Below are 19952 nucleotides of genomic sequence, written 5' to 3' on the forward strand. Positions count from 1 at the left end.
TCTGCTTTTGGGATGAAACCACGTCAGGACACTTGTCCTTTGGGACACCATACTCCGTTCCATCTCATTCTCACTGGATGCTCTTTATCTCTGTTGCTGAACTTCTCTCAAATCCCCAGATGCTGATGTGCCCAGAATGCAGTCCATTCTCCTCTGTGATTTCATTCCATCTCATGCCTTTAGAATCAACTACGTATCTCAAATTTAATTATCCAGTCTAGACATTCATCTCCAATTCCATACTCTCATAGCCAATGCCTATTCAATATCTCCTCTTGGATGTTCAAACAGATACCTCAAACTTAACATGTCAAAACTAAACTATTCATCTTCCCTCCTCACACCTGATCTACCTAGTCTCCCTTAACTCGGTTGATGGCATCTCTATCCTCCCAATTGCTCAAGTAAAAACCTTGGATTCCTCTGCAACTACTTTCTCTCATACATCCCAAATTCCACTACAGCTCTCTTTACCTAAAATCTTCACACCTACTATTCCAGCTTCTATTAACTCGAAGTGGAGGGTTCAGCTGCATTAGCAGTCTTAGGTCTGTGATTACTTCTTAATCCAACAGCCTCCAGGGGCTGCAAAGTTAAATGCATCTGGATTGGGTGGAGCCACATTAGAAGTGCTAACTAGGGAAACAAATGTCTATGCTTCATCTAAGGGGTGCCATGGCTACTGACATGCCATGCTAAAAACACAGGTGATCTGGGGCTGGATATTCAGGTAAAACAATTTTTAGAGGTTATCAACTAATTAAGCTTTAGAAATAACCAGTAGGCCAAAAGAAACAGTCTGAGGGTTAAATTTGTTTGATGAAACGTGAATCTGCAAATCCTGCTCTAGGATTGGTCTATAATTTATATACCAATAATCCTAATCTTTCTTTTTTTTTTCTATCAGCTAGGTGATGAATGGGAGCTATTTATGTTCAAAGCTGAACCATTCTGGTTTTCCTCAAAAGCTCCTCTTGGATCAATGTTACTACAAATGGAATGAATAAACACATTTTCTGCCAAAAACAAACTTCCTTCCCTAAGGCAGACCAAAGCCACTCAGAAATAAACAAAACAAGTGGCTTGGCTGACCACTCTCATTAACCAGAGGAGCAAAACCAGTGCCACTTGCATAAAGCTGTGGGGAAAAATTCTATTCATTTTATCTAATTCTTAATAAATCAAGAAGTAAGAAAACACTTGTAATTGTTTTATCCTTAGAAATCAAATGTCAGGTCATTAGTAGTGAATATCAGATAGTATGCAAATTAGATAATCCAGGCATCTAAAATCCACAAACCTAGAGGTTCTTCAAGGAAGTGTTAAAATTCTTTTGCCTCCAGCAAAACATAAAAGCTATGACTTCAGAGCATTCTGTCAACCACATTTACAGCTCTGCAGCATTTCAAATGATGACACATAAATCTAACTTGTTATGCAACCTACACTGCATTCCTCCTTCATTTGGGTATATGAGAAAATCAAACTCAATTGACACACACAAAGCAATCTTAAAGCCATCGGAGAAACAGAAACAAACACTTGAATGAAAGGGCCTATTGACCGTGTTCCCAGATCAGACAACATTATGAAAGTGCATTACTATAGAACTCCAGCAAATATCTAAATTTTGTTTTTTAAAAAAGATCTTATTTGGGAGAGAGAGCGTGCTCATGTGCAAAGGGAGGGGGAGAAGCAGGCTTCCCTCTGAGCAGGGAGCTGGGATGAGATATGGGACTCCATCCCAGGACCCTGGGATCACAACCTGAGTCCAAGATAGCGGCTTAACTGACTTCACAGCCACCCAGGTGCTCCCTTAGAAAGTTTTAAGAACTTGAAAAGGTTATTCCATATCCATTTGAGGGAAAAAAAAGAAACAGGCAAATCTATAAAAAAATTTTAAAAACAGAAGAAAAGAACCAGTCCTACACATTAATAACTAAAACTGAGTGGAACTCATACAGATATATAGTCAGGGGAAGAGACCAGAGAAATCACAATGGTCAATAAATGTAAAAGAAAACTCAGACCAAATACTGACTGGAAAGTCTATTATGTACACAGTACCAAAATAAATACCCAAGGAGATGTTAGGATGAAAAAGACTGACTGCACTCTCTAGAAGCATTCTACTCTTCCTGTAGCAATTAAAACATTCAAGGTAAAAATGAGGTATCATGAGAAATACTACATAGACAGTTGTGGCAATTAAAAGAAGCTATCTCAGCTGGGGCAGAGCATGGACACTGACTGGGTACTGGAAAATATTTTATGAAGCCCTGGGAGCTGAGACAGATTTGAAGAATGAACAGCAAGCAGAAAAAGGAGGCAGAAGGCTCAAAGAGAATATTCCAAATGACGAATGTATAAAATAATCACTATATAGGGCAATGAAGAAAACTTTATTTAATAAATGGTACTGAAATAATCCCATGAAAAACTGAGATACAACCTTCTCAGCCTATATATTCTAAGTAGATTAGAGTATACTTCCTTAAAAACTAAGTCTCAAAAAAAAAAAAAAAAAAAAACCAACCCAAAACCCTAAAAAATAATACCTTATTTCTATAGGAGTAATTTGAAGCAAAATAAGAAACTTAGAGCTAGGTTGAGTTCGCACTTGTTTAATTATTAGGTTCTTTGAACAGTTATTTTATTTGTAAAATCAGATTTTCATTTATTTAAGTTATCTAAGCATCAGTTTTACCTATTTGTAAAGGAGCAAAAATAATCTCAAGATTTTATGAAGACTGACAGAAATGCCAGTTTTATTGAACATGGTCACTACTTCTCTTATTAACACTAAAATTACAAGAATATATAGCTATCAATTTTGACATTCCATTGCAAGCACAGTACACGTAAGAATATCCATGTCTGAGACACACTAGAACTCAAACATCTGAATACAAATCTCAGGCTTTTATATCTTATACCATGATTATTAATGTATGTGTAGCACTTAGAACAGTCCCTGACATACAATAATATTCTGGAAATGTAATGATCATCATTATCATTACTATATAAATCATACCTATACACCTTTTCTAAAATGTCTAGTCTCTTTAAAATGTAATTAAAGATGAAAATACTGTAGATACAAAATGCTTTATAGTTTTATCATTTTCTCCCACCTTTTCCATCACTATTAGTGACCAACCACATCAATTCTTTCAAGTCTATCAGTGACTGTTCACTGAATATCAGTTACTCAGGTCATGCACAGACTGTAAAGTGTGTCGCTGTATTATCCCCTTGTCTCCTGGTGACAAACCTGCATGACATTTTAGAAAAATGGATAACCAAACAAGGGAATTTTCCAACAAAGATAAAGTGCAGCAAAAACCCAGGAAGTGGTAACCCTGCAAGTAAAAAATCTAAGAGAACATAAATGAAGTTACAGAAGAAAGGGCTGACTGCAAGAATGTGCCACTACTGCCCTCAGAGAAACTAAACATGCCAGTCAGAGGAACTCTATGAGGGTAAACTTCATCACCATAAATGAAGAAAGTGGTTACAATGAAAAGGAGGAAAGGATGAAGACGTCCCAGAAGTAATACCACCACCACCAAAAAAAAAAATTTCAGATTAAAAAAATTCTGGGGGCTGGCACCTAAAAAACTCAGTTAGTGGAACATGTGACTCTTGATTTTAGGGTTTTAAGAGCCCCACACTGTTCAGGAAAACAGGAATTCTTGGATATATTTCAAGACACTGAGAATACAACGGATAAAATGTTAGAAGCAAATCCAAACTTCGAAAGAAGTATGACAATGTGGCCAAGGCATAAAAATAATGTTCACTCCAAATTATAAGCTCTATGAAAAAGAAAAAGCAGGCAATTACTCACTTTTAATTAGATGCAACCTATGTAAAAATATATATAAATATCAATATATCTAACGAAATATAAAACAAAGGAAAACAGTGTCTTTTGGAATCAAAGAATACAATGCCCATCCACTCAAGTCCTTCTCTACAACTGTGAAACTTTGCAGAATACCTTTGAATTATACCTAATAGTAATAGAAACACAGACAAGTTCAAGGCTGGGAAACATAGAGTCCCAAAGCTAAGTTTTCATATCTTAATTTGCCACAGACATTTTTTCTATTGGGGAAATACATAATATAAATAAGTGTTTAATACCAATAACCTAAAGTACTAAAACAGAGATAATGTTCATACAACATGTTGTAAGTGTAACATATTCTCATTCCCTTTTTTTTTTTTTTTTTAAGAGAAAGAGTGCATGCACAAGCAGGGAGCATGGGAGAGGGAGAGAGAAAATCTGAAGCAGACTCCCTGCTGAGCGTGGAGCCCCACAAGGATGGATCTCATGACCCTAAGATCGTATCTGAGCTGAGATCATGACCTGAGCTTAACCAACTGAGACATCCAGGTACCCCAACATGTTCTCATTGTGTCTGAATTGTATACCACAAATTTCAAAATACAGATAGTTGTATCTTGAGTCACCTGTGCAATGTTTTTAAAAGCCTATTCCATATACTAGAATGAAAATCCAACATATGCACAAGAAAACTAGAAACCACTAATAAAATCAAATACCCACATCCCACTCTTAAAATTTCTTAGTTCTTAATGTATCATTAAAAACTAGAGAAGTAATTTGCAAAATCTGGTTGGTTTAAAGGCAGTTTGTGTTATTCATAAATAACATAAGCCAGTGCAGCGTTTAGTTCAGGATGCTGCAGCATTATGTCAAGCAGGAGAGCATTACAGACCTGATCCCCATTCGGCCGTGAGCTTCAGAGAGAAGGAGCTCTGTGCCTGGATTGTCATACACTGCTTTCCTAATTCCATAGAATTCTATGACCAAAACAAATATTTAATCACCTTCCTAGCAAAAATATGCATCCACATATAAATGTATTTTGACAGAAAGAGTCCATCGGTGTTTAAACTCTTGAGCAAGAATCTTAAGTCTCTCAAAGCTTCAATTTCTTCATCTGTAGAAAGGGAGATAATACCTACCCCCCACTAAGACTGAGACTCAGAGAATGAGAGGCACCTATTACACTGTCTGGCTCTTTTCCTAGGTCTTACCCATCACATCAGGCCAATCTTACCCTCTGCACAGGTGCTGTTAGTACCATTCTTATAGTTCTAAGGGACCAACATCAGAATATTACAGAGTTTGTCTGTCAATTCCACAAGTATTATTAAAAATGTATATGTCTCCAGCAGTGCTTATGACACAAAGTAACACGACAATCTTTATCTTGAAAGAGGTTAATGACTTCCTATGGAAATAATACTCCCACACATAAAAAGTAACAAGCCCATAATAATTCTGTCCACACTGTATTATCATTACAGACTACAATTATAATAGAAATTCAGAGAACAGAACAGTGTGAAAGAAGAGTATATTCCAAATTTGGGTTAAGTATCTTCAAATGGACCAGATAACACATCATTTCAACTCATCAAAATGTCTGGTTCTTTCCCAGGACTGAAAGCAGTTATCACAGCCTGTTCATTGTTATTACAGCCCCTGAACTAAGCACAATGCTTGAAACATTGTAGTCTCCAGTGTGCACAGGAGTGGATGAGTGATTTAGCAAACAACAGGAAAAAAGATGTAAGCAGGGGCGCCTGGGTGGCTCAGTGGGTTAAGCCTCTGCCTTTAGCTCAGGTCGTGATCTCAGGGTCCTGGAATAGAGCCCCGCATTGGGCTCTCTGTTCAGCAGGGAGCCTGCTTACCCCTCTCTCTCTGCCTGCCCCTCTGCCTACTTGTGATCCCTCTCTCTCTGTCCAAAAACAAACAAACAAAAGATGTAAGCAGCCTGTCATAAATACAACTAGTTTGGAGTTGTGATCCCCTAAGACTGCCCACTCTGCTAAAAGGATTTGTTTGGGAAAAATAAGTGATAAGATTGATATGTAGGTAGCAAATACCTGACAAAAATTTTAAAAAGTGTGCAATTTCTCCCATTAAAAATTAAAGTGATAGAGACTTTAAATAATACACTAATGGTTTTATAGACAATGATTTTTCCAGACTGACAAAATGACTTAATGACAAGAAATGCAGATAACTGATCTCTGGAGATCTAGTATCTCTGGGGAGATATTGTACATCTGATACATGATATTATTGCACAGCTACCTGCCTTGGTAGCAGTCAAATAACAGATTTGTAAAAGGCTATTAAAAATGCTCTGCCACAATCTTAAATGTGAACTGCTTCCTAATGGCAATTCTATGAAGATTAGAAGACCTCCAACAGGCCAGATGTTATGCAATGCAGAGTATAAAATGCCAAGTAAAATAAGACCTGCCCCCCAGAAGCTCATAGTCTATGAAGAAGACATGTAAAAAATTATTACACTGGTGCATCTGGGTGGCTCAGTCGGTTAAGCCTCCGCCTCTTGATTTTGGCTCGGGTCATGATCTCATGAGATAGAGCCCCACTTAAGATTCTCTCTCCCTCTGCCTGCCCCTCCCCACCATGTGTATGCATGCTCTCTCTCAATAAACAAAAAAATATATAATACTACAATGAAATAAGTCAAATACTACAGAACTGGAGTTCTTTGGATAAACTAAGATGGGAAAACTGGAATAACTGAATTATACCTAGAGGATAGTCTCAGAGAAAGAACCGATATTTGAGTCTGCCTGATATGTTTTTAAAAATACCATCACCATTAACAACTTTCAAAGGCATTTTTTAAATTCAGTAAGTTTTAAATTAAGGTTTGTTTAGGATAAATATAAGCATATTCACTCACCTGGAAAAGCGGAATATTCTCTCCTTAGAGACATTTTAAGTGCCGACTGTTAACAGTTCATAATAGATTAATGCTAAAGTCCTTAAAAAAAAATGCCTTGCTAAACTGAGACTGAGGCAACATTAAGAAATTCATAAACAATGCGTAAGATTTTTCAATGTGACTAAATACAAAACACACACACACGATAATTTTTTAATAACTACTATTCCATCTGCCATGCATGTCTGAACCTTAATCTGTCTGCTCTTCTTTTATTTCTACTTACTGACGTTTAGATAATTCCAGATTTTAACTACTCAGTCTGAATTTACAAACCAGGCGCCTGGGTGGCTCAGTGGGTTAAAGCCTCTGCCTTCAGCTCAGGTCATGATCCCAGGATTCTGGGATGGAGCCCAGCAATGGGCTCTCTGCTCCACAGGGAGCCTGCTTCCTGCTCTCCCTCTATGCCTGCCTCTCTGCCTACTTGTGATCTCTGTCTGTCAAATGAATAAACAAAATCTTGAATTTACAAACCAGATGCAGGGAAACATTTTCAAAAAAGGACATGTACTATTCTAACTCTTTAATGACCAAAGACTATGTATGTATGTGTTAAAGCTTTATCTTTAAAACAAATAGATCAACATGCTACAGTTCCTGGAATGGGGAGTGGGGTGGGTGTAGAGGCTCTCTTTTCTCTTTAAAAACAACCCTACATGTCTTACAGGCTTTTCTCCTAAAAATGAAATGTCCACTAGTAGCCACAGGTTACCTAAAACATCAATACACAAAACTACAAAAGCATCACATCATATAGATTAACTTTACTTCTCAAATGAGCCGGTAACCCCCCCCCCTTTTTAAAGATTTTATTTATTTGACACACACATACATACATACACAGAGTACAAGCAGAGGGAACAGGAGAGGAAGGGAGAGAAGCAGTGCAACTCAGGGCTCAATCCCAGGACCCTGGGATCATGACCTGAGCCAAAGACAGATGCTTCACAGACTGAGCCACCTAGGCACCCAAGAGCTGATAATCCTTTAGTGGAATCCTAACTTCTAGAGGTTGTGCAGAGATAATCAAGTTGAAAACATTCAGTATTTGCAGATTTTGGCATATGCGTGTATGTATATCACATCATGTTGCCTACTGTGTAATCAGAAGGGACTGTCACTTCCTGAAATCAATGTCAACACGCATACATACTATTTTGTGCTACATGCTCAAAACAGTGCATTTGAAGGTTTCATTCTCAAAACAGTAGAAACACAAGAATAGAAAGCAAATCAACAAATTAAAACTTCAACTAGAATTGCTTTGGCTATGTTAAATTCACCAGGCCAAGGCCTCCAAATAAAGATATGGAGGGTCAATGGAGCACAAGTGTAGAGGTCAGGGAGGATCAGCCCACCAATACTGCCCCTCTACTCCCACGACTTCCTATCTTAAGAGAATGGTCCAAAGACCCTGGATCCTTGAGAAATCATTCACAGAGACAGAAACAAGACCAGTGCCACAGTGTCCTGACCAGACTGTTACTGTAATATAATCTGCTTCTTGCCCTCCTGTGGTTATTGCTCATTTTTTGAACCTGAATTCCTAACCTCTCCACCACCAATTCTGTGAGCTACCTGCCATCATGCCAATAAATTACCTACTAAGTTTCTCCAACTTTTAACCAAAGACCCCTGAATGAATTATAAAGACTATTCTGGACTCCTATAGAAAGCGAACTATAACTCCCTTCCTAATTTAAAGCCATTCCTACAAATAAGCAAAACTATGTTACAAATGTAACTTGGGGTTCAGAGTGTAAATAATAAAGATACTCTGAAATTAAAAATTATATAAATCATTTTTGAGACTTTTAAGAGGTACCTATATTATTAAAATTTTAAGTTTCAAAGTATAAAATATGAACATTAAAAAAAGTGGAAGAGAACATTTGGTCATGACATTTGGTCATGATCTCTGGGTCCTGGGATTGAGCCCCCGCATGGGGCTTTCTGCTCAGCAGGGAGCCTGCTGCCCCCCACCTCTCTGCCTCCTTGTGATCTCTCTCTTTCAAATAAATAAAATAAAAATCTTTAAAAAAATGTATTAGTCCAATAAATAATTTTAAAACTTCCCAGAAAAAGAACACTGAAACATTTCGAGGAAAAAAGGACACTAAAATGATACTGATTTGTATGAACTACTCTCTCTGTAATAAGAGGCCTTCCTTTGTTTTATATATTCTAAACTGTTCAAGAACAGTAATGAAAAGATTCTCCACCTGGTCTTACCTTTTCTTTAAGATCCTTAATTCATGTTTCCTCACTAAAAAACAACATGTAAGTGAAATTAGTTTTCACTCTTCCTGAAAATGTATCACATTTCAAATCAAAAGTGGAATTTTTAGCTCTCCTAAAAACCAGCATTTCTTACATCCTGGATAGCATCCTGTAGTCATACTCAATCCCCTAACCCATCTGGTATTTTCAGAGAATACATTTAGAAGAAGCAAAGCACATATTAAGGAGAGTAAGAATATATTTAAACCTTTAGGAAGCATTTGCTATAAGGGAAGAGGGTTATTAATATTTGTGAATACCTACTGTATACCATGCATTTTGCTACAGATCACAATTTTTTCATAAAACACTGCAAAACAGATGATGTTACCCTATAATGTTACCCATTCCATAGAAAGTAAATGAGGAACATGAACCTCAGAAATTGGTTTACTTAACTCATGTCAGTGTTAAGGGTTCATCTGACTCAAGCACAGATCTGACTGGTCCCAAAAATGATGACATTTTAATCCATAACAAAATGCCTCAATGGGCACATTCTTCTTTGTTTTCATTGATAGTTTTCTTAATAGAAAAACAATTGTAACCATTACCCTGTACAAGCAAAACCTGTGGGATATAACCATAAAGCAATGTTTTATCTACCACTGTCCTTTAAAGTTATTCTGTGGCGGCAGTTTAATGTCCCTGAACTTTTATTTAAGCAAGCCTATGACTCTGGTCATTTTCAAGTTATAAAAACTGTCAGAATTTAGAAACTGAAAGACCCAGTTTAGTAGAATGGTCACAATTTGTCATCCTGCACTACCGCTTCTCGCCCTGTGCCAGTTCCGTCCGCAGCCCGCTCACTTTCAGGCCTGACAGGAGCACAGTGCTTGACCGGCTCTCCCTTCCACCTCACTAGCCCTGCATGTAGCAGTTCAGGGCCATGAGAGGGCATGGGCACTCTCAGCTCAAAAAGTACTTAAATTTGATCAGTCAGGGAATGCCTTCTGGAGTTCCCTGCAAGCTCTCACCCACTCTAGGACTGGGATCTCTCACCACAATTTCTTGATGCAAGATAACACATCTCCGGCGGGAATCCGACCATTTCTTCCTCCCCACTCTGCCTCATACCACCCTGATCCACTCGGGGTGCTCATCCCGTCGATGGGAAACATGTGCCCCTTCAGAACTCAGGGAGGATGGGCAGTCCATCCCCGCAGTAACCTGGCTTTGCTGTGCTGCCAGAGCAAACAGCTTCTCTTTCATGCAGCAACAGTGAGACATCAACCCACTGTGTCCCCTAAAACTACACAAGTTACATATTCAGCTCTCAAATCATTACCAGAAAGCTCCTGTACTGGAGAGGGAGCACGCCAAGAAGGGAGAGGGTAGGTTAGAAGAAACTCCTAGCACACTAACAACCTGGTTTAAAAACACTTTTCCAATTTACAACAACTCAGTTCAAAAACTATTCTAGTATACAGCTCCCTGATTTTTTTCTATCAACATGTGGGGTGGGTATTTAGCGGTCACAAATCCATTTTCTGGCTCTTAATTTTGCATACCTGCATGGGATGCTTATAACTCTCTTTAGAAACGTGCACCTCTCAACTTAGGGCCAAACTCAGAATAAAAAGAGTTCCATTTTCACATCTTATTACATGATATATTTAGCACTTCACTAAATTTTCCACAAAAAGTAGGAAGAAAAATCCGTAATCCCACCACAGTTAGCCAGTTAACACTTTAGCATGTTGATTTCCTTTCTGTAAAGAGTCCATTTGTCATCTGAGAATTTCTTCTTTTAAGTTTCCTTTTTAAAATCTTGTAGAAAAACACCTCATTTATATAATCCTATCATGCAATCCAGTTTCCCACAGAATTTCAGCATGCTTTTCACAAACACCAAATTTCCATTAAGCCAATGTAAAGGTGGCTTTCTGAAACTTGTCACACTGTCAATCCCCAAAATCAAAACCATAAGGCTCCCACTGCCAGAGATTAAACTTCAATCTTTTAAAATTAAGACAATTCTATATGGTCTCCTATATATGTTATGCCTCTAAATGTAACTTGAAGCCCTGTAGTCACAATATAAAACTCATACTCCAAGAAGCAGGTGAATGTCTGGGGAGTTTCTGATCATGGGATCTGACCTATGCCCAAGATGAGAAAGTGTTTCAGGGACTGGTCACAGTTCCACAATGATTGCTGGAAATATCATGAGACGAAGCTTTATCATGATTACACGCAGGCTGAACCCATGAAATGCAACAGAGCATATCAACGTGGCAAGAACAAACTTGCAGCATGGATTGGTCCTCACATGACTGCAAATAAAACTCTATCACCACACATACAATATTTACTGGCTCCACACTCGTGATCACAACGCCAAGAATCAATCTAATGCTCAAGAGCAGATTTATGGAAACTTTAAAGTGTTTAAAACTGGATTTGGGGATTATTTTTGTTAATGTTCCACAAATAATCTACCACCCATTCACGGAGCACACTCTAAAAAAATTGTTTTAAAGTCATATTTCAGCAGATGAAGTGAGAAATAAATTCCAATTAACATGCTACCAAGAAAAAAAAGCACTCAGTTCTTAGCCCAAAGAATCTTTGCTTTTCTCAGAAGTGGATGTCAGTGAGAACTCACAGAATTACAGAAGTGCCTGAAGAAAGAAAAATAATCAGTTCTCTCTTAAAGTTAACAATAAATGTATTGACTCAAAAGTACACAAGAACAATGAGCGTGGGCAAATACTGATGCGTCTTTATGTCTAACTGTGGAGGACGTGTGTACACTCATACAACATGCACGTATGTGCAGAGATATCCGGAGAGATGTTCACCAGAACACTACTTAGATGGCGATTTTTGCCTTCTTTTTTTTTCCATTTTGTCTCATTTTTAAAATAAATGAGCATACACTTTTACAATGAAAGAATGCTATTTGCACTATTAAAATATGGCATGATGAATAAAAACAGACACATAGACCAATGGAACAGAGTAGAGCCCAGATATGGACCCTCAACTCTATGGTCAAATAATCTTCAACAAAACAGGAAAAAATATACAGTGGAAAAAAGTCTCTTCAATAAATGGTGCTGGGAAAATTGGACAGCTATATGTAGAAGAATGAAACTTGACCATTCTCTTACACCGTACACAAAGATAAACTCGAAATGGATAAAAGACCTCAACCAACGTGAGACAGGAATCCATCAGAATCCCAGAGGAGAACATAGGCAGTAACCTCTTCGATATCAGCCACAGCAACTTCTTTCAAGATACGTCTCCAAAGGCAAAGGAAACAAAAGCCAAAATGAACTTTTGGGACTTTATCAAGATCAAAAACTTCTACAGAGCAAAGGAAACAGTCAACAAAAACAAAGAGGCAACCCACAGAATGGGAGAATATATTTGCAAATGACAGTACAGACAAAAGGTTGATATCCAGGATCTGTAAAGAACTCCTCAAACTCAACACACACAAAACAGGCAATCATATCAAAAAATGGGCAGAAGATATGATTAAACACTTCTCCAATGAAGACATACAAATGGCTGTCAGACACATGAAAAAATGTTCATCATCACTAGCCATCAGGGAGATTCAAATTAAAACCACATTGAGATACCACCTTACACCAGTTAGAATGGCCAAAATTAGCAAGACAGGAAACAACATGTGTTGGAGAGGATGTGGAGAAAGGGGAACCCTCTTACACTGTTGGTGGGAATGCAAGATGGTGCAGCCACTTTGGAGAACAGTGTGGAGATTCCTCAAGAAATTAAAAATAGAGCTTCCTTATGACCCTGCAATTGCACTACTGGGTATTTACCCAAAGATACTGATGTAGTGAAAAGAAGGGCCATCTGTACCCCAATGTTTATAGAAGGAATTGGCCACTGTCACCAAACTGTGCAAAGAACCAAGATGCCCTTCAACGGACGAATGGATAAGGAAGATGTGGTCCATATACACTATGGAGTATGATGCCTCCATCAGAAAGGATGAATACCCAACTTTTGTAGCAACATGGATGGGACTGGAAGAGATTATGCGGAGTGAAATAAGTCAAGCAGAGTCAATTATCATATGGTTTCACTTATTTGTGGAGCATAACAAATAGCATGGAGGATATGGGGAGATGAAGAGGAGAAGGGAGTTGAGGGAAATTGGAAGGGAAGGTGAATCGTGAGAGACTATGGACTCTGAAAAACAACCTGAGGGTTTTGAAGGGGCGGGGGGTGGGAGGTTGGCAGAACCAGGTGGTGGGTATTGGGAGAGGGCACGTATTGCATGCAGCACTGGGTGTGGTGCAAAAACAATGAATACTGTTACGCGCTGAAAAGAAATTAAAAAAAAAATACACTAAAAAAAAAAGCTCATGAATAAAACAATAGTAACAATTAATAACAAAAAAAAAAGGCATGACGAGCTACAGTAATCAAGACATGTGGTACTAGCAGAATAAGAGACATGTAGACCAATGAAACAGAAAAGAGAATCCAGAAATAAACCCATACATCTAGGGTCAACTGATTCTCAACCAAGACACCACGGCAAAGCAACAGGGAAAAGGACAGACAGTCTTTTCAACAGATGGCACTAAGACAACTGGTTATCTACATACAAAAAGGTCAACTTAAGAAATTTACCTCACACTATATATAAAAATTAATTAGGGGTACCTAGGTGGCTCAATCAATTGAGTGTCCGACTCCTCATTTTGGCTAAGGTCATGATCTCAGGGTCGTGAGATCGAGCCCTGTGACAGGCTCTGTGCTTGGCACAGAGTCTGCTTGGGATTCACTCTCCTTCTGATCCTCCCACCGCTCACATGTGCTCTCTCTCTCTCAATAAGTAAATAAAATCTTTTTAAAAAGTTAATTAAAAATGGATCACAAACCCAAACATAAGTAGTAAAATGATAAAATATGGAACATTTAGAATCATAGGCATAAATCTCATGGTCCTGGGTTGGACTAAGACTTCACGGACACAGAAACAAAAGCAGGATTCTTAAAAGCAAAGAAAAAGGTAAACTAGACTCTATCAAAGTTCAAAACCCTTGCACCTCAAATGATACCATTAAGAAAATAACAAGACAAGGCACAGACTGGGAGAAAATATTTGCTAATCATGTGACTTATAACTGCCTGGGATAAACTGTCTCACAGCACCTGTTTAATCCTACTTTACAACTCAAGGACAGTTTCCTATGACACTGTAAACCAGTTAGACTTTAAAAAAAAAAAAAAAAATTGCTCACTCATCTCTCTCTTATGAGACCCAAATAAGACTCGAGAAAGGATCTGAGAGACCAGAGGCAGGGAAAGGACTTCACTAAAGCTTTGCCTGTATACCTCAACTAGGAAAACATGAGATGTTTAAATATTCTTTAATTATTTAAAATCACAGGCTATCTACTTACCCAAACTAAGCAAACTGAGAATGGTTTAAAAATTAAATTTGATTTTAATAAAATATAGGTGGATTTTTAAAAGCTGCTAAGAACACTGAAAATCAGCTAAAACAAAGTTCTTAAACAAACTTTTAATATGCTATTAGACTACTAAGAAGGGGTCAGTGACACATACCAAAGACAGAACACTGGCCAGTTGTCACCATGACACATACTATACTGGAACTTTGGCACACCCATTTCAAAGGGTTGCCAACCCCAGGCTACATATTTCGACTACAGCTTCAACATACTGTTCTATAAATAAAAAGGAAAAGCTTTGGTTTAACTATATTCACATTTTAATATAGGAAGCCCCAATTATCAGAGAGTTTGCAAAATGTAAGCTTTTATCCACTAGCTACTTAGAAGTGGTGCCACCATAGCTATTAAATTTCTTTACATCTCCAGCTCTGTACACTCATGTACACTTTAACCCAAATGGACAGAATAAATGAAGCTAACTTTTCTGAACTTCAGAAAACAACTTGGTAAATAATATTTATGTTAATACCAGAACATATTAAATATTTAAGTAAAAACAAGTTTAAACATAACAATCTTCAGCAAGTAAAGTTAAATTTTGAAATAATATTTCTTGAATGTGTTTACAGAAAATAACTGGACAGGAGTTAAAAATGCTGACTGATAAAATGAAGCCCAACCCCCTTTTAAAAAAATGAAAAAAAAAAAAAGTTTAAACCTTCCTCCAACTATAGCCGCTTCCCCCGCCTTTTAAAACATTTATTTATGGGATGCCTGGGTGGCTCAGTTGGTTAAGCAACTGCCTTCGGCTCAGGTCCTGATCCTGGAGTCCCGGGATCGAGTCCCACATTGGGCTCCCTGCTTGGCGGGGAGTCTGCTTCTCCCTCTGACCCTCCCAATTCTCATGCTCGCTCTCCCTCTCTCTCTCTCTCATTCTCTCTCTCTCAAATAAATAAATAAAATCTTTTTTAAAAAAAAATATTTATTTGTCAGAGAGCAAAAGCACGTACCCACAAGCAGGACAAGCAGCAGGCAGGGGAGAAGCAGGCTCCCTGCTGAGCAAGGAACCCTAGGCATGACTTTACCCCAGGACCCTGGGATCACAGCCTGAGCTGAAAGCAGATGCTTAACTGACTGAGACACGCAGGCATCCCTATGCTAGCCCCTAAATCTATACTGTCCCAAGATCTAAAGGAAAGGAAACCTCATTAAAAATGTGCTTATATTGTTGTTAGAATTTCCCAGAATTTTAAATAGAGAACTATTGTATGACATAAACAAAAACACAGTAATCTCATACTTTGCAACCCAAGGTGGTTTTCCCATAGTTCACTTTAATATGATGTCCCCCAAATTCTTAAGAAACATGTATCATTTTTTTCAAAAGATGTCTGGACATGTTAGCCATTACATTTTGAGTAGATACCAACTTACCTTGGAGAAAATACATCTCAAATGCTGATGCTCTGACTACTGCTATTAGTAAAAGTAATAATACTGCCCTTCCTCTCTTGCACAGGAGTTTCATGTTTTCTACCAGCATCCATGAAAAGGTGGCATGGTAACTTACTAGCTTGTAAGTAGGGTATGATCTCAGATCATCATGGTTCTGGACAGTTTTGGCAGTAAGGATGGGATACTGACAGAGCCATCCACGACTTTCTAGAAGACAGAGCATAAAGGCCCCCAAAGGCAGAGGTCTACGAAACGGGAAGACACCCTGGGATCTGAGAGTGGTCCTGACGGTAGGTGGGAAGAAGGTGAAAATATGGACCCCTACCGCCCTACCTGTTAATGAATAGGAGCTGGATTAATGTTCAGAAACTGAGTAGTGAGAATGGAATTGAAATCAGCCATCCAAATGGTGACTCGGTAGTAGTTCATTCTCCTCTGGACTGGCAGAGGAAGAGATATGCCAAGACAACGGGGCAACAGCCCTGTGTTTCCAAATGAAAGGCAATGTGGCTGTGACTATTGAGCTCTGGAATCCCCAAAACTAAAATTGATTATGTAAATAATGATGGTCTTGCTGCCAAAGTGAAGGTTTAGTTGGACAAAAGTATTAGAAGTTCCTTTGACCGAACTATGAGGGAATGACCAAAAGGGAATACAAAGCTTTGACTGCTGGTACAGATGCTTTCTCCCTCCATGCTGCCATCTCCACCCTACTCTACTTCTACCCCCAAAACTCTTCTGCTTTACAGAAAAAATCATATAGTATGGGGCTGAGGTCTCCCTGACCCCAAGGCCACAAGGCCAATAAGCTGCCTAGAGAACTTTAGAGAGGGACTCAAAGCTTTAAGGTTCGTTTAGATATAGACACCCATGTCATCACCCTACCCAGTCCCAAGAAGGGAGAGAAAAATCTAGATTCAATTAATAGAGTTTGAGCAGGATTTAGAGGGAAAAAAAAATGAATGTGACCAAAGGACAGGGCTCTTTGGGCCAGTTCAATATTCTGTTGCTGCCTCTACATCCCAGTGTGTAGTTAGAAGTTTCCATATGTTACGTGGTTGTCCCTCCCCACCGTGTAAGTGCCAGAGGAGATTCTCCCAATCAGGAAGAGTCACATGTACAAGAATACTAGTACTTTTGGGGCCCCACAAGCCTAATGACCCGTTTTTTGGTTGGGTCTGTGTGACTTGCGATTTTATTGATTAGAGCTTCTGACAGAGGGAGGCAGTCTCCACCTGCAGGTGCCCCAGGGGGTTCTCAATTCTTTGTCTCTGCATGCTCCTTCTCTAAAGTAATTGTGAGCATACTATTGGCCGCCTGTGGAAACTGAGTGCCTGACTCACAGAGGCCTCATGAGTCTCCAGGCTGATATTACTACTTTGGTTTTCTAACCTACTGTCCCCTCCCCACCCCCAATTTACTCTAAAGGGCAGTTTTTAAAGGGGTCAAATGTGTCCCAGCTTCCAAACCTCCAGGCTTATCCTATGAAAAAAGCATTTGTCATTCACTTTACCAGCTCCCCCTGCCAAATAAAGGACCCAACAGCGTAAAGTGTCAACTGCTAATGTTCGGCAAGGCTCTTCTCTCCCTAAATCAAATTATTTGGAATCCTGAGCAATCTTGCTGCAAAGAAGGTATAGGTAAGAGCTTAAGCCAATTGGGGTGCCTGGGTGGCTCAGTGGGTTGAAGCCTCTGCCTTCGGCTCGGGTCATGATCCCACGGTCCTGGGATCGAGCCCCGCGTCAGGCTCTCTGCTCCGCGGGGAGCCTGCTTCCTCCTCTCTCTCTCTCTCTCTCTCTCTCTCTCTCTGCCTACTTGTGATTTCTCTCTGTTGAGTAAATAAAATCTTTAAAAAAAAAAAAAAAAAAAAGAGCTTAAGCCAATAGAAGAGAGCTGATAAAAGCAGGTTTACCTTTCATTTCCAATCAACCTAGATCCAGACAGGGGCTGCTTAGAGAGCTGTTTCCACATGGTTTGTCTCCTCTGTCACTGTCCACAGAACCCTGAGAAGCTGTAGGAATGCAGGTGCAGACTCAAGGCGTGGTGGAAATGGACTGTACATCATGGGGCAGAACCCTATGCTCTTCTATCCCACCTGGACAGAGCCCAGGGAGATTGACCTCCCAGGAGTATCCACGTTGGTCTGATAACCTAAGTCTAGGATGGGCCAACTCCGTAACTAACAACGTCGAGAGTCAACTGAAAATTCATATTTGAGCATACATCTGGTTTTGTCTTAGCCCCAGCAGTATCTCAGCTTTACATGAAAAAGTAGTAACAGGACCCTGGGGAAAATTTATGCCCTACTCTATTACTGGAAGCAAAGTTACAGGCTCTACAGAGCCTAAGTCCAGTAAATCATCAAATCTTATGGATTTAATCCCATTTCTCCATTGTCAGTACTCCCATGCTGATCGCTATCAATTCTTCCCTGGACTTTAACAACAACAGCCTCTTAGTTTGCCGACTTGTACTGAATCTTACTTTACCTTCAATCCATTCTCCAAAAACTGTCAGAACAAGCTAGTATTTCACCTCCCCTCCCTTAAAATCCTATAATGGTTTCCCTATGGCCTTCAGTCTAAACTAACCTGAACTTGTTAACACCACTCGTGCAGCCAGGCTTCCAGTTTACCCATTGTGTACCTCCTTCCCACCCCTCTTTTACAGAACCAGTATCCATTTCTAAAATGTACCTGACCTCTCTTATCTCAAAGCTTTTGCCTCTCCCTCATTTATGCCCATGCATTCTCCCTTTTGTCTGACTGACTACTGGTCCACTCCTTAGGTTTTAGTTTAATTGGCATTACAACATGGGCGTTTACCCTGACTCCTAAGATTAGGTACCTATGGAATACACAGACTGAACTCACATTGTCTATTTTTCTCTCTCCTACTCTAAGGAGAGACCACTAGTATTTTATTCACTGTTATTATAAGCCTGCTCCTGTGTTTATTAACTACTTGCAGGATTAATAACCATCATATACCAAGTATTATGCTAGTTGTCAAAAAATACATTATCAAAAGCAAGGTTTTTTTTAAAGATTTATTTATTTGAAAGAGCAAGTGCGGGGGGAGGAAGAGAAAGAATCTCAAATCAGTGGGGAGTTTGCTTGAGATTCTCTCTCCCTTCTCCCTGTGTCCCCCTTCCCAAAAAAGGAAACATGTTAACTTAATAAAATTATATTTTGCCCTCCCTACCACATTGCACTGAAATATGAAAACTTCGTAAGAATTGTGAAGCACACAGCAAGGATATTATTATTTCCATTTCATAGGTAATCGGAGAATCTTCACTCTCTGAACAAAAGCCAATCAGGGCTTAAGTGCAAGGTTTTGTCCATACATACTAAAATTTTACAGTGAGTAGAATCTCTCAGTTAAAGTACAAATCAGAAACTGTAAAAGTCTACTTCAAGACCTAGTAAATCACGGATTATTTAAATTAGTGCCTTCAACTCTCTGTTACTCTCAAAAAGAACAGAGAAATGGCATAAATAATCCCCAAATAATTTTTGGGAATATGTCATAACTTTTTTCATAGAAAGTATGTCCTAAAATTGTTTGACCTGAATTATTATTCAGTGTAACATGAATTATCTGAGAACATGCCAATTTATGATTAGAAGAAATATTCTAAGCACAATGAAGTGTATTAGTTTAGGTTTATAATACAATACCAGATACACTGCACCAATGAGAATGTATCAAGCAGAAATTACTCCCATGGCAGAATATAACTGTACAGAATTGAAAACTTCACAGTGTTGCATACAACAGCACCACAGAATGTCATCTTTACAAAATAAATTAAATAGCTATAAAAATATATCTTTGCATTAGGTCTTCTACTTAAAACAAAATCACCCCAACATCTTCAGAAAAAAAGCCATTCTCACCAATGGTACCACTATCAGGACAAAGGATGTGTCACCAGAAATGTGTGTGTACATTTTAAGAATGATTTCCTTGTTCAAAAAGTTTTACATATGTCACT

At 38.8% G+C, this 19952-nt stretch overlaps 1 protein-coding gene and 1 non-coding gene across 9 annotated transcripts in view; both read right to left on the minus strand.

The window, feature by feature from the left end:
* CYRIB (CYFIP related Rac1 interactor B) overlaps positions 1–19952 on the minus strand; it is a 144771-nt gene that overhangs the window by 56992 nt on the left and 67827 nt on the right. The window contains exon 1 of one of the 8 annotated variants that reach the window (XM_032316825.1): positions 17865–17886. The exons of the other annotated variants lie outside the window; for them this stretch is intronic. Within the exon in view, the coding sequence (XP_032172716.1) occupies positions 17865–17871 (7 nt within the window). The 5' untranslated portion in view covers positions 17872–17886. Of the gene's footprint in view, positions 1–17864; positions 17887–19952 lie in introns of those variants that run through there. 8 annotated transcript variants of the gene reach the window in all.
* Positions 17910–18094, minus strand: LOC116575603. Its single transcript, XR_004279862.1, has one exon. It is a non-coding gene; the product is annotated as a small nucleolar RNA SNORA73 family (small nucleolar RNA).

This window comes from Mustela erminea, chromosome 16, assembly GCF_009829155.1.
Source record: "Mustela erminea isolate mMusErm1 chromosome 16, mMusErm1.Pri, whole genome shotgun sequence".
Taxonomy (NCBI): Eukaryota; Metazoa; Chordata; class Mammalia; order Carnivora; family Mustelidae; genus Mustela; species Mustela erminea.